General features: G+C 40.7%; 1 protein-coding gene across 3 annotated transcripts in view; it reads right to left on the bottom strand.

The window, feature by feature from the left end:
* The window catches only part of CASK (calcium/calmodulin dependent serine protein kinase), a 1,258,500-nt gene that overhangs the window by 545,172 nt on the left and 697,423 nt on the right, over window positions 1-15,905 (bottom strand). For all 3 annotated transcript variants that reach the window (XM_069204206.1, XM_069204204.1, XM_069204205.1), the window contains exon 9: window positions 4,051-4,134. In XM_069204206.1, coding sequence (XP_069060307.1) covers window positions 4,051-4,134 — 84 coding nt within the window. The remainder of the gene's footprint in view (window positions 1-4,050; window positions 4,135-15,905) is intronic.

Genomic DNA, 15,905 nt, shown 5'->3' with positions numbered 1-15,905 from the left:
CACCACCAACAGGTCACCTCAGGGGGCTCTGGGGCATCCAGGTGCAGAGGTGCTTTACGACATTGGGTACCCTGTTGGTTTCAATGGGAGATTGTCCTAGAAAAAAAAGTTTCAGGTGAGGACCGGGGGTCCAGTCCAACTGAACCAACGGGGGGGCTCACGTCTTGCGTTGCTCGGGGAAATAGGGGCACAGTTAGTCCTCTTCTCCTCGGGCTGGGGCAGCCGGGTGCAGAGGCGTACTGGACCATCGGGTTTCAGTCACCGGAAGAGGTTGCAGTAGAGGGGGGCCTCTAGAGAGAGGATGCAGGTGAGGGCTGTGGGTCCAGTCCGATTGAATCAACAAGTGAGCTCAGGTCTCAGGAGGCTCTGGTGTAGGGGCACTTTTGGTCCTCTTCTCCTCAGCTCAGGGGAGACGGGTGCACAGATGAGCAGGACCGTCAGGGAGTCCGTCACCTTAGGTGGTTGCGGTAGAGGGGGGGCCTGTACAAAGAGGCTGCATCGGAGAGTCCAAAGTTGAGACACTAAAAGTGGGCTTGTGTCCTGGAGGGCTGGGGAACCTCTGACTAGGGGCACAGGTGCAGTAGTGAGGCCTGTGTTGGATTTTAGGCACTTTAGAGTCCTTCAGGTTCTTCTTGGGTGCTGGCAAGGTGCATCCAGGCTTCTGGAGGCAGCACAGCTTAAGAACACAACGACTTTGGTGTAATGGTCGAGGACTGCAGGCAGGCTGGAAGGGTTGGGACAAAGTCGGTAGCTGCTCCTCCGTTCTTGCCTTATGGGGCTCTTCGGTGTCCTCCTTCTTGGGTCCAGAGAATCGGTCTTCTGGTATCGGGGAGCCACCTAAATACTGAATTTAGGGGTGTGTAAGGTAGTAGCCAACCCCTATATGACCACTTGCTGTGGGGAGTGGGCATATTCCTTTCCCAGAAGGCCTAGTTTCAACTAAAAACAAGATGATGGAACCCTTACGTGAGTGTTCATCTTGGGTAGCCCACCTTAGGGGTGTGTTTAGCTAAGAGGTGGTACATGCCTACTGACTAAGTTTCCTGCCTGTCCTGGTGCCAAATGGGCCTCAGGGCAGGGGGTGCCTACATCAAAGTCTGGGGATGCCGGGGGTTTTGTATACTAAAGGAGGCAAGGTCTTTGAACACCTTGGCCCTGCTATGCAGATCTGCTAGCCATCCTGCAGGAGTGGGTGGTATTGCCCCTCTCCAGAGCAAGCATTGTTTCTGACCTCCAAGAGCGTGGGTGCTCAACATTCAGGAACCTGTCGGTGGTGTCAGACTGGTTGAAACTAGTCAGTCCACGCACCAAGGGGCTAGCGAGGTTCAGGGGCACCTCTAAGGTGCCCTCTGGGTGCACGTCATAATAAATTAGAGGCTGGCATCAGCCTGGATTTATTAAGATGAGGTGTTTAATACCAAACACCATAGAGTTCAGTGAAGCCACTATGTGACTGGGTCACTCGTGTTGACGAGTGCCCAGCAATACCTTAAGATGGCTCCCCTGCTCACATGCAATGTTCAGCAAGGGGGCTGAATATCAGAGGGGCATATCTGCTCGTGCAAATATGTCCACACATCAAGTATAATGCACCCTGCCTTAGGGCTCCTAGGTTTGCCTCAGGGGTGACTTACATATACTTAGATGCAGTGATTGGGACATGGTACACCAAGGTTGTGCCATGTCGTGTTTTGACCTGGCCTACACCGGGACACGCAGACTGCAATGACAGCTGTGTGTATATCTCATTTTAGGGGGGTCCTTGAGGGTGGCACAATGGAGTCCTTAGGGACACTCTACCCTGCCCATGCCATAGGTACCACTTACTAGGGACTTACATAGGTAGAGGAGTATCGGCAATTTGTACACAATGCTACTCGTTTTTAGGGAAAGAGCACTAGTACTCTGGACATTTTTAGCAGGGATCCAGTGCACCCCAGTCGAAAAACCTCAGTACCAGTGGGCAAAAGTAGGAGGAGACCAAGTCAAAAAACGGCACTTTCCTACATGGTGGGACACAGTACTCATTGTCAAAGTCTATGGGAGTTGGCCCAGCGGAGGTGGTTGATCTTTAGCATCAGAGTCTGATGGAAATCCTCCTTTCCAATATGGCCTGCACATTCTCGAAAGGGTAACTGAGGAGAAGAGCCCAAGAAGGGACTGGGCCTCAAACAAATCAAAAATATCCCAGGCGTGGAGCCCACACAACCAGGACGAAGTTGAAAACACTGTTGTGAGCACAATTATTTTGTGCCAATGGGGATGGAAGCACTGAAAGGCTGCAAAGAGGTTGCCACGGGGCATCTACTCAGAGGTTCAGCAAGACATGTCCAAACCGGATGGTGGAAGAAAATCTTAACGATGGAGCTGATGCCCATGCTCATTACCAGTCACAGGAGAAGTCACTATACCTTGTGACATATAAGACTTCGTTGCACACGTCCGAACCAACACTAGATGGCAGGAGCATGCAGAACGTGTGTTTCTACAGCTACTAATCTAGGGAGCCTATTGAATATTTTCAGCACTCAAGAAACTACACAATTTTCTAACTAGACGTTTCCACCTCTAAAGATCATAGAATGGTAAGAAAGGTGACAAACGTAGTGACTAATACAACTAACCCAGTCTTCAAAGAAAAATGGCATACGTGAACCATAATTTGCGGTGGCATTTTCACTGTGCACGCAAAGAATTCTTCCACTTCTTGCTTCTGCTTCAGAAATGTAACATGTTCCGTTTTTACAATAGTGCTTTTTTAATGCAAACATCAAGTCCTGAAGAAAACTTACCATCTGGGAATGTTTTGACAGTGTAGACGAGTGATCAGATTCTCCTTGCTAAATGAACTATTAGCCAGGAAGACCCCTCCTTCAACTTGCATTAATGAAGTCATGTGTAAGTAACTCCTCAGAGCCTATGCTGTGACAAGCTGCTTGAAAGAAAGCTTGTCTGCCTGGTTCCCGACAACACATATCCTTTAAAGAGTGGGTTGCTGCAGGTTTGCATTTTCCTAGCATGAGTAAGAACAAGGTCTGCCGATGTTTGTAAAGCCCTGACATTTTTGATAGTTAGTAGGCTTCTCCACAGTCCACTCTAGGCAATAGGACATGAATCAGGAATTATCTATAAACAAAATCAAGGGTAAACATCAAATATGTATAGAATTGGAAAAAAAATCATGAAGGATCAGATTATATTGTTTTTAGGAGAGATTAAATCAAGTGCGAGTCGTATTTTAGGGTCGAGCGCACAAGCGCTCCGGCCCTGTTGTAATCTCTCTTTGGGCTTTTAACCTCAACCATGTCACGCCTGTCACTTTTGTTGGTTTGTGGGCTTGCCTTTTAAAATCCGCTTGATTTCATTATTGAAAGACATACATACGTCATATGTCTTTTCTGGTGTATTGCCCTCTTCAAGCACACCAGCCAACTACTGAAAACATACGAGACTCCATGTTTTCCGCCTGGTTTCTGCACTACTTTATCTTTTTATTTTCCACGCAGTGCGATCGCACTGGGTTTTACATAGCGAGATTGAGCTAGTTTTTTTTTTCTTTCAATTTATGTGGCAAGAAAAGTCCGGTTAGGAGTTTACAACGCTAATAGCTCTAACTCTAGCAAATCCAAGACCCGTTGCACTGCGAACGCTTGTTGTTACATGGTATTTGTATTTCTGGCATATCGAAATCATCACCTCTTACCACAATTACTTTTTGAAGTTGTCACTCTCCAACCAGTCTATGGCTTTGAAAATGATGCACTGTTACATAAAACCAGGTACAAATTCAGAAAATAATTGAAGATCTGTATACACTTTATGATGCGATTTAGCTTAAAATATTATACATATTTATTTTACATGTTGTTTCTAGCAGTGTTAAATTATTAACTACAAACTGCTTCTGTTTGTACAGACTAATAATTCCTATAACGACAAACAAACAGCATCATTTCCTATGGTATACAGTAGTTCAGAAATACCTTAAACACAGAGACTATTTAAGAGCTAAATGAAAAAAAGCTAAGTAAATCCGAATAATACAATTACCTTTAATTTTCTTCTTGCATTGAATTTCCTCAGTTGCTCTACTGTTTCTGGAAGGTGGATTTTGTAGGCGTAACGGTCCCTCTCCTGCAACAGATTTAACAAAAATTGTAAACAATCTATAGTTCCAAAATTATAAATCAGGAACTATGTACAAAAAATTGTTATGCAACCAGAATAATTTTTTGGTTTTTATATCGTGCTCATAACAAATTATAAAAGGCTAGAAAAAAGAGGGGCTAAATGAAAACATTGTGAACAATAGAAAAAAAAACATTTACAATCATTTTAGTTCAGTCAAAGTAGTACTGTTGCTTGCTAGCTACCTTTACACAGAGAACTATTTCTGAGGAGAGAAAACGACATTGCCTTCTAAGAGGCAGTGTGATAAATATAATTTATTGAATTTATTTTAAAATAACAATTAGAAGCTATGGTATAGCGTGGTAGCTTTTCCAATAGAACAAAATAAGACTTTCTAAATAAATACAATTCAAGCAAGTGCACATAAAACAACTACTAGAAGCTGCAACACTTTACACAGGAAATATATCCCACAGACAGATGAAATAGAACATAAACAGAAAGGCTAAGATTATTTGACACCAACCACCAAAATCAAAATTAGGTTATCCATCTATCAAAAGGGAAAACTGACGTGTATTTACATTAACAAATTAGCAGCAGGGGGCGTGGAACACCTATTGCCTGATACCAAGGCCATACTGGTTGGAGTCGAAGTCAATTGAAATGCTTATTTTGTGATGCTGGTCCGGTCAAGGTTTACTGTATCGATTCTGGCTTGGAATATTCCCATAAAATTTAATCATACATATTTCACAGCAAATGAACTAACAATGACTTGAACTGAAATGATCTAAATGGGTACGTCTTTCTTGACCATATGAGCCTCCTATAGAAACAAAACGTGTGTCCTTAGTTTGCATCAAGCAAAAAACTAACTCTCTTTACAGGTGTGTTTTGTTTAGACTCCATAAACTGTAAGTAAACTACATGGACCAAAGACACAGCATATTAACACAGTTGAGGACACCATCAATGACTAACAAAGAGAATACAGAATGTAAGATAAATAGAAAAAAATTGAGAGTTGCAAGAACTTGAAATGTACAAGTAGTGCAGTCACTGATCTTACTAATTAAGCCAATGTATAAATTAAGAACATTTAGAAATTCTGAAACACATAGCATAAAGGTCCACAAAACAACAGAACATAATTTCACCCATATCTCAGACTAAATTATATTGCTACTGAAATATTCACTTTCAAAAACAGTAACTACTGGGAGACCAACACAAGATTTCTCCAGCATAACAGGCATTTCACCCAGGCCTAATTCTTACCCTATGTCCAAACCGTCCATTTAACATTGAGAGGTCTTCACTCTGTACTTCATCTCTTTGCCCTTAGCTACTTGATCCAAAGAAGCAATATCTTAACTATTGACTAATTGGTGTACTTATTTGTACACACCATCATAAACAGGTTGAATTTAATGGTAAAATGTAACTTTAACTACCCTTTTCATGATTCTCCACAACCGGGCAGAACTCAGAACAAAGATTCTTGCATTACTTACAAATAATCACCAGAACCAAAAAACAATACCAGAAAGCTAAAACAACACTGTAAGACGAATAAGCAATAAATCAAAATTATCCGACAGTCCAAAGGCCATTATATGTTACGTCACCTAGAAGTCACATCTAGAACATTTTACTAAAGGCAATACTTGACAAAATGCATCTTTTAAGACCCACTGGATCTCACAGTGTTGTTAACCTTACAAAGGTGAATCTACAACAAGCACTCTAGTAACTCCATCTACACGAAAGCATTCATTCATCAATGATTTCCAATACCTCTGACCAGCAAGAAACGGATCGCGGGCAGGGTCCTGGTGTGCAAGGAGACTAACATCATACACATGTGACACCATCAAAACTGACACACATGCAGATGGTAATTTCAGAACAATATCGTAAGGATTTGAAACTATGTAAGACAGTGTCACAGATGGGCACGGGTCTGTGCAGCTCCTTTCAGCATGCAACACCTACTGGAGTATGGCAACCTTGTGACATTTAAAAAGCAGTATAAATCGTAACCAAACAAAATGGTACCAAATGCAAAGGTGCACAACACTCGCAAATGGAAGACCAATTGTGTGTAAACAGAACAAAAGTTTTAAACCCAGTACTAAGGACTATAAAGATAATGATAGATGGCAAGTATAATACAAATAAGCTCACAAATTCATACATAAAACTATGTCACTATCAATGTTCGCGCATAAGAAAAATAAAAACTCTTAAATTGTAAACAAAAAACACAGAATTGCCTATTAGATTATTGCAAAATCTGTAAGCACTCATTCAGCTTTTTGATGTTTTGAGAATGCATGCCTTTTGCTCCCACTCTTGACTTTGAAGGTTATTGCATAAAAGAAAATCTGTTCCAAATTGTGTCCCTTGCCTTCTTTTGCTAGAAAAAGAGCTTTGTCAACCACATCTTTATTTACCTGCTTGAAACTCATCACCTCTGTATCACTACTTCATAGTACTTATACAATTGTCTTGTGCTTCCTAAATATTGTTTAGAAATGCAAAAATAAATAAATAAATAACAATGAAATGTCATATCTTTGACCAGAATTGGTTTAGCCCAGGGATCTATGTGTTCTCTCCAATTAAAAATCGTAGGGGTGGCTTTTTTTGTATGAAGTCTACATTTCTCCTTTATTCAGTCCTCTGCAAATGCCAATGTCTTTATTTTGTTTCATCAGAGAAAACTCTTGCGCTCACATAATCAGTTTGCCGTACCCATATTAAGTGTTAGTTAAGCAACCTACTACATCCAAAGCTCAAATTTAGTATGCTGCTGCCAGAAGTCTTGACTTTTAGGAAGGATCTAAATAGAGTGATTTGAATGCTACTGTCATGTTTAGTTAGGAATATGTCTTTTGTTAAAAACTTCAACCTGAAAGGGCTCAGATACTTTATGCGACTATACAGAAAAAACACAGTTAAGAAAACTGGTCCTGGAGAAATATTCTCTATGAGCCTACAATATTTCCAAATTAATGACCTTGCACGGATGTTGAATCCACCTGGTGAATGCCCTTCATGGTGAGCCACTTTTTACCAGGATCACACAGAAGCCATCTTTTAAATTTAGTGGGGCAACCACAAGCCTGCCTATCTCTTCTGTCTTTTTTTTGCATGTAGGAATTCCACCTGTCTTCACTTGCTTACTACACATCTTTCTCCCTCATTTCCCTTTAATATTTATTTCTACACAACAGCTCTATTTTTTCTCTGTAATGTGCCAAGGCCTTTTCGTTTCCTCCTTCAATCAATCTTAGATCTGTTATTAGGAAAATAATTTGTGGTGAAATTCTGAGAAGGCATATAAGTATACACAATTTAGCAAATAAATGTAGCTCAACTGTCTTTTCAAAAGAATTATGGGATGAGGTCCGAGCTCAGCACCTATGCCGCCAATTCCTACATCGCAGAGGTCAAGAATTCAGGTCTTGTGATTGATCAATAAATAATAAGTAATTGACTATAATCCTCTCTAGTGTTACATATGCCTTATTAAACAAAGATAGATTAGTTTTAAAAAACAAAACTAGAGTCAAAAGCATTGGGGGTAGGGAGGGGTTAAGTGTTTTCACTCTTATTAAAGTGGATAACCTCTTTGGATCAAAGGAGGAACATTTAAATATGCAGATCTCATTCTCTTTTCCCCAATAAACTCCTGACTTTGTGCAAAAGGTGCTATGGAAAAGGGAATTTCCATTGCTTGTTTAATCAGGTTTTCAACTTAATTTCAGTTATTAAATAATTTCTTAGTTGACACTAACTCTCTTAATTGTAAAAGTATAATAATTATTTTGGCTTTATTGTCTTTGATTTAGAGAGTCTTCTGGTATAATTTGCAAGGGGAAAATCACACTAAACCTGTCTCATTTCTGCCTTTATGATACTCAATGCACTTTAGTTTCAACACTATAGATCTCAAATCTAAACAAATTCTCTCACAGTCTAACTTTCATATTAGTGACAACTTGTATATGGACCAGTTGGTACTAATGTATTAGCTAAGAATCTCTTCTTGGTTATTAGCTAAAGAATCAAAAAGTGATCCCAAAGGATTGGTTTCTCAGCACGTATTTCCAAGTTAGGGGTTAGTTCTTTAAAAGAGTAAAGAGAATGGGAGTCACAAATGCTACCAGAATAGAATTCTAATTCCTTGCAAGGTGATCTCCTTATTATACTTGTCTATCCTCTCTTTTTGCTGAACTTTATCAATGGCTGTAACATGGGAAAATACTGAGAGAATAATGGATACACTTACCAAGTGTTTTTCTTTAAGACGCATGCAGCTGAGCAGGATCCTTGTAAAAGATTTTTAGTACTTAGAGTCTCTAGATTAATAGGCATTTAATTTCCATAAATTAAAAGGTATTTCTTCAGGCAGGACCAAGCAGCAAGGACACATTTTTATTTCAGAATCTAAAGATGAAAGGAATACATACCTCCTCCTAAAATCCAGCCCAGGTATAGTGGATGAACATATCTCTCCAAAGTGATCGCAGGCTTAACTAATCCTGACAAAACCCAACTGTTGAGTAGCCAACACAAAGGCGGGGAAGTGGTCCTTTGTGGTCATTCAGCTCGTTCAGTACAACATGGCATTTTCTTTTTAATCAGACATACTAACCTGTAAGACGCGCATTGACTTTGTGACAGCAACTGTGGCATGAGTAATTGAAAGTGAGAGCTCTACAGTCTACAAATGTGCAAAAGAGTTATAGTTTCTCACAATACAAGGGAGAATTATTTTTTAACAAAAAGGGCTTTTGGTCTTAATATTTTTTATTCACGTAATAGCATGTCGTATTTTTGGCATTAACTTATGCAGTCTGGGAACTTCTAGCTTTGCTCCAACGTTTCTAGGGAAACAGTGCTACCTAGTGCAAAATTAATTCAGCTTGTAGTGGGGAGAACACGTGTTCTAACAAATAGTTTTTAAACAAAAAGCAACTAGTGCCTCAACATTTTGCTCTGCTGAGTGGATTGGTCTTCTTATTTTGAATACAACTGTCTGAATGTAGGCCCCATTACACTCACATACTAGTATCCAGTCAAGTTTATTTTTTCTTATGAAATTATTTCCAGAGTTTAAAATGTAATATGTAGCGTTATTTGTCAGCATGAGGTTTAACTTGAAACAAACGTATGCTGGAACTACACATGCCTTTACAGTGTGGTCTTCACCACAAATGTTCATTAAAAGGATGAATGTTAAAGGCATATGTGTGGTAAAAAAATGTTTAAACCATATGTATAAATAAATATGTGTATTTATGATAAATATATTGTAATACATATATGTATAAATAAATAATAGATATAGGTATAATAGAACTCCTTAACCCACCCCCACGCAAAACCCTGAAAAATCCCTTGCCATCCAAAAACGCTCACCCTAAACCCTAAAAATGACCTTGCTACCCAAAACCTCACACCCACTGTAAAATGCCTCTGCTATCCAAAACCTCATACCCACCCTAAAAATGTCCTTGCCAACCAAAACCCACCTTAAACCCTAAAAATGTCCTTGCCCCCCAAAACCCCACACCCACCCTAAACCTTAAAAATGTTCTTGCCATCCAAAAGGCAAACCCACCCTAAAATACCCTTGCCACCCAAAAAATCCACATCCACCCTAAATAATTCCCTTGCCACCCAAAAACAAGACCCATACCCACCCTAAACTCTAAAAATGTTCTTGCCACCCGAAACCTACACCCTCCGCCTGCTCCGCAGAATCTTCAAGTGGATTCCCATCGAAACCAGGAAGACAGTCACCCATGCCTTGGTCAGTAGCCGATTGGATTACGGAAACCCCCTATATATGCAGGAATAACAAACAAACTTCAGACAAAACTGCAAAGAATCCATAACGCATCTGCACGCCTCATTCTGGACATTCCACGGTGCGACCACATCTCACCCCATCTCAGAGACCTACATTGGCTACCAGTATCGAAAAGGATCACTTTCAAAATCCTCATCCAAGCACACGAGGCCCTCCACAACACGGGTCCAACCTACCTCAACGACAGACGTACCTTTCACACCCTGACCCGCAACCTTCACTCTGCCAACCACGCCCTCGCCTACGGTCCTCGCATCCGCTGCACGACCACCGGAGGAAGATCATTCTCCTACCTTGCCACAAACACCTGGAACTCTCTACCACTCCACCTACACCTGACCGATGACCTATCTTTCAGGAAACACCGTAAGACCTGGCTTTTCGACCAGTAGCTTCCCCCCCAGCGCCTTGAGACCTTCCGGGTGAGTAGTGCGCTTTACAAATCCCTGATTAATTGATTGATTGAAAGCTCACACACATCCTAAACCATACAAATAACCTTGCCACCCATAACCCCACATCCATCCTAAACCCTGAAAATGCCCTTGCCACCCATAACCCCACACCCACACAAAATCTTTAAAATGCCCTTGGCACCCAAAACCCCACACCCACCCTATACATACCTTTACCTCCAAAAAAACACACTCACCCTAAAAATGCCCTTGTCACCCAAATACCCACAACCACTCTCAACCCTAAAAATGCCCTTCCCACCCAAAAACCTAAATACAACCTTTCCCAAATATCTATATCTATATACAGAAAATAATACGTAACCTACTGGCGGTCACCAGTAGGTAGTTGTAGATAGGACCTAGTTTACATAGGAAAAATCTTATAGAGATACAGACCTGGGTGGTTCCGACTGCGTTATAATTGCTGTTTCCCACTGGAAAATCCCTGTAGGTAGCCTAGTGTGGGTCCAATTGGGAATTTATGTATGACTTATAAAAAATAAATAAACAAAATCCTTTCTTTTATCAAACTGATTGTCGATTTTTATTATTTTACCTGTGTTGGCATCTGCTGGCCTTTTATTTCCATTAGACTGAACGCTTCCTGAAGTATCACCTTAGATGATTAACTCCAGTGGTACTAAGTTGAAATTAACTGCTGATCTGCTTTTAGATCAATATATAGACAACACAGAGCCCGATTCAGATCTTGATGGTATTACCGCCAATTTGTCATAGCGGCGGACCAGAGAACGCTTTCAAGTAGACAGTGTTCCGACTGCCATATTTAGAAGTAGTACGGCTGAGCTGTTGACCGCCACGACAGAGTGCTCTTCCTAAGCCATATGTCATTGCATCTATATAGTGCTTTCTACCCCTGATGAGGCATCAAAGTGCTTTTTGGCGTGTAGAACGATACTCCAGAACCCATGAGGAATTAGTATATGGAAATATGAGTACAGTATTAGCATTTTTCTGAGTTAATTTGAGTAGAGGATATGGGAGTTTGTTAGCTGGATTGACTAGAATAATGGAGGGATAGAGGAGGGATGAATCCAGAAATGTTAAGTGGGAGTTTATTGTAATAGGATGAGGCTTGGGATGAGTAAGGGAGAGATGGGAGAGGGAAGAATCTGTGGAAAGGGGTATATATGTCCCCTTCCACTAAACAACACATCACATACACACTATTAACCAGTGCCATTCCACCACAACACTTACATGCAGAAAACATACATTGCCACACATCCAGGACAAAACATACACACGTTGACACTGCACCCACACATGATACAACCATGAAAACTACACAACTACACACATCTACACAAACACTCAAAAGCACTACACAACTACGACCACCCCACAACAGTCACCTGAATGTGTTACAAATTGCAACACAACACACAACCAAATATACACAACATCAGACCCATGTGTAAATGGAACACAATCTGACACCACCATTTCACCCACTCCAGCTCCCTTCGCCTCTACCAGTCAATCCAATCACACACACATACACATAATGTATATTGCCACCGACATGACATCTGTGCATGTGTGCCATATGTGCCTTGTACCAGTGTGGCCCCATCCAGATCCAACACAATTGTGTTCCCAACATATGTATGTGACAGTTACTTAAAAAACTTGCTGTGACACGTATATGACTACAGTGGTCCCAAGCTCATGTGCAGTGACCACATAACAGAGTGGCAATACGGATTCCTCTACCTTTGATTCTGACAATTGGGGGGAGAGGCAGAGGGAGGTCTATTCTCCGTGGTCCAATGGCAGCAGTGTCAGGAGGTCTTGTCCAGTCAAAAACAGAAGTGGAATTGAGGAAAAAAGGTAGGTTTTTACCTTCCCACCCCGCTCCCCCAATCCGCCAAGTCAGGAGTAAAGGTAGTGTAGTGAAATATGTGTTTGACCACTGACTGTGTTGCACAACTTTGCACCTGGATTAGCTGCCCAGTGTTAACCAGTTACAGACTACATTTTGTGTTCAGTTTAGCTGGCTATTGACTTTATCGTAGCATGAGACACTGCCACGTTAAAAGCTGATCGTACTTTTCCACATTGTAAACAGTGCTTTGTTTTCGTGCTTTTTCTCACCAAGGGCTTTGTTTGATAAGGATGTACTAAGACGGCAGGGAACGGCCTTGTTTTGATTTGACACCTTGGGGTTGTGGCCAAACCCAACGTGTTATTTTCAAAGCATGCCTAAACTAGCCAGGATGTTTGAATTGCGAAAAGAGGGTTTTTTTCCAGAAAGCTCCTTTTGTTTTTTTAAGATATAAAAAGATCCAGTGTGACAGTGAGTGACAGACCTCAGTCAGGATTTTAGACATCAAATGCCAGACCTCTTTCCTGTGAGGGTGGAGATCTTTCTCGCAGTCGAATTGGGTCATCGTCTTGCTAGCATGAGAAAGATGAAGAGCCTGGCAGGTCCTACGTGATGACGTTTTACTTCATTATTTGCTTTGCAGTATAATAAAAAATACATATACTTGCTGTGTACCTTGCAGTGGAGAATCATTTTGGTATATTTTCCTTTCATTGCTGTGACTATTTTTAAATGTGTGCTTTCAACATGCTAATCTCCTGTTAGGAACCTCGTGGTGAAATTATAATAAATGTCTTCTTTAAATTGAGAAGTGCATTCCAGAGATTTTTGCCAGCTCGGTCATTAGTGAAAGCAAAACAGGTTGCACTGCCAGAGTTGGCTTGGCAGAAAGGCACATCCAAATCTGCCCGGCGGGAAGGGTGGCTGGAGTCCTGCCATCAGCTGCTTTCTCCCATGGCACCATCAACGCGGTTGGGAAGTTCTGGCGGAGTCTGCGGGACTCGGGCGAGTTATTAGCTATGGGATAGCCAACATCTAAATCGGGCAGGCGGACCACCTAATAGGTGGACAGGTTTTTCGTTGAAAAATCAATGGCAGGACCGTTGCCGCCAGGATCTAAATCTGGCCCATAGTCTTTCAGTGATTTAAAGTTCAGATGCCAAGCCTTGAAAATCTGCAGATGCGTACACACAAAATTACAACTTCTTACCCCAAGTGCATAACATTTAGATGCGCCAAAGGAAGAGTGAGGGTAACATTCCTAACTCACCCATTTCTCAAACCCAATCTATTCAGTCTCTCCACTGCAGATTTAAGGAGAGTCACAAAATGTAAAAAAAAAAAAAAAAAAAAAAAAGCTTTTCCTTATTTATTTTTAACAATTTTTTTTTTCAATTTGTAACATTCACAGCCTACATTCACCCAGTGTTAAAGGATGTAATCGCTGCACTGCCTCATAATGTCTGCATCATTTTTCCTGGTTCATTCAATTTAAGTAGTGTGGGACAGGCAATGCAACTGTTTATTAATGCCCATTAGGTTACAACATGGGTGTTTCTGTTATATGCATTGCATTTTGCTATTTGACCAACTTTAACAAACATCCACAACTGCCCTTATAGAAGTGAATAATAAATCTGGAAATATCTGCAGGAAAAGAGGAACTCCCGTATGAGCAAGTGATAAATCTGCCCTTAAAGCTGGCTTTATGAATGACTTGTCGATTTTGCAAGTGAAGTCTGAACCTTTCCTATGTGTCAGGTTTCACTTATGAATGAAAAAAGCTATGCCAGTCCGGCTCAACAGGTACCATGCCTCTAGTGTTGTACTGACCGAGGATTGGTTGGATACAGCAATGCTAGTTATCCATCAACTTAAAATGCTTTTTATTAGGAATATTTGACTGGTGTAAAATGTGATAGTGTAAACACCATATAAATATACAAGCAGAAAGTATAATCTTCTGTTGGTCGCACATTCTCCAGCTTTCTCACAGCTCAACATTTACTTTGACTCAGCCTCTTAGAATTATTATATGCTTCAGCTACTCATACAGCACAAACATCTCCAAGGGCTGGAGAGCGCTTCGCAACAAATGGCAAGACATAGTTAACAGAAGTAAGCATCTAGTGGAGGACATGTATCAAAGTAGGGGGAGTGATACATTGTGAGGCTGATTTTGAAAAGGTCACTATATCTTCAATAGCTCTTTTGAGTGTTTGGGTAGATCTGTGAGTCTCTGAAGGGTCAGATACCAATGATACATCAACTTATATCTTTGCTATGTAACTAGAATGTTTTTATGTTCCTCTTATATTTTTGCCCATTCAGAGTCAGAGATGGGTCTGCCCAAAGGTATTTCCAATTTTCTCTGGAAGACCCACTAACCTTGTAATTCATCTTGTTTCAGTATCTTATAAATGACAGAATTCATACCTGTAGTGTTGGGCACCTCTTTATATATTTTTCAAACGTTATGAGTTTTCTTGTTGCTACTTTTCTTGTAGATAGGTTTGTCTCCCAGTGGAGTAGCTGTTTGTAGGTTAGCCTGCCTTTCTCTGCAATGTGAAAGTCTTTCCTGCACAGTATAGAAAGCTATATGTTCCCCTTCTAGAACATGAGACGAGATACTTTCAAATATAGAGGCAAATCATTCCAAAGTTTAGGGCTGAAATAACTGAGACAAAGAACACTCAAATGAGAACACTTCACATGCGAAAGAGAGATAGGAAGATGTGCTGTGCGCAAAGAGATCTAGTGGAAGAGTTGTGAAAACAGCAATGTGAGAGAAGGTTTCTCGTTTTGATATAAAATCCTGTCAATAAAACAGAAAGTTTTGAAAACCTTTTTCCCCGGAAGCCAATGAAGTCAAAATCCCAATAATGTGACATGATCAAAATAGCACCATTCACAGGCTACCCATGTGGCTACATTTGGATCATTTGGAGTTTATATAACGAGGAGTCTGGCAGGCCTAGATATGGCATATTATAAAGATTGAAGGACACAGGCAAAAGGTACATGGGCTTGCAAGTGGCTAGGTAACAATGGAAGGATCTGTTGCAGCAATTTTAATACATAATATGACGAGGAGACAGTTTCGATTTGGACTGAGAGGGAAAGATAGCAATCAAATATAACTCCTAAGAACGTTACATTAGTTGCAGTAGCACAAAGATTACCCTGAAACTGAAGATACAGAGAGTGCTGCCAACAATCTCTCTGATTCCTACAGATTAAGAGCTCTGATTTGTTGGTATTTGCTTCAATGAACACATCTAATGCCCGGACGTTTTGCAAATAGGTCATAAGGCCCAGGGTTGAGAGGTGAGCAGATAATCAGAGGATTATCATTGATTTACAAAATGGCCATAGAGTCATATGATTGGATTAAGGAGATGAAAGGATATGAATAATTGTTAAAAAGCATAGAAGGAAGAGAGAATCTTTTAGGAATGATAGGACAGGCTAAAGATCAATAAGGATCAAGCATTAACAGGTTGAATATTTCTCTAAGAAAGGAAGAAAACCAAGCAGCTAGTGAGTCTTTGATACCAATATAAGAAAATCGATTTCAAAG

The sequence above is a fragment of the Pleurodeles waltl genome, chromosome 8 (genome assembly GCF_031143425.1).
Source record: "Pleurodeles waltl isolate 20211129_DDA chromosome 8, aPleWal1.hap1.20221129, whole genome shotgun sequence".
Classification (NCBI taxonomy): domain Eukaryota; kingdom Metazoa; phylum Chordata; class Amphibia; order Caudata; family Salamandridae; genus Pleurodeles; species Pleurodeles waltl.
The sequence above is the reverse complement of the archived record's forward strand: the minus strand, read 5'-3'. Positions and strand labels throughout refer to the sequence as shown.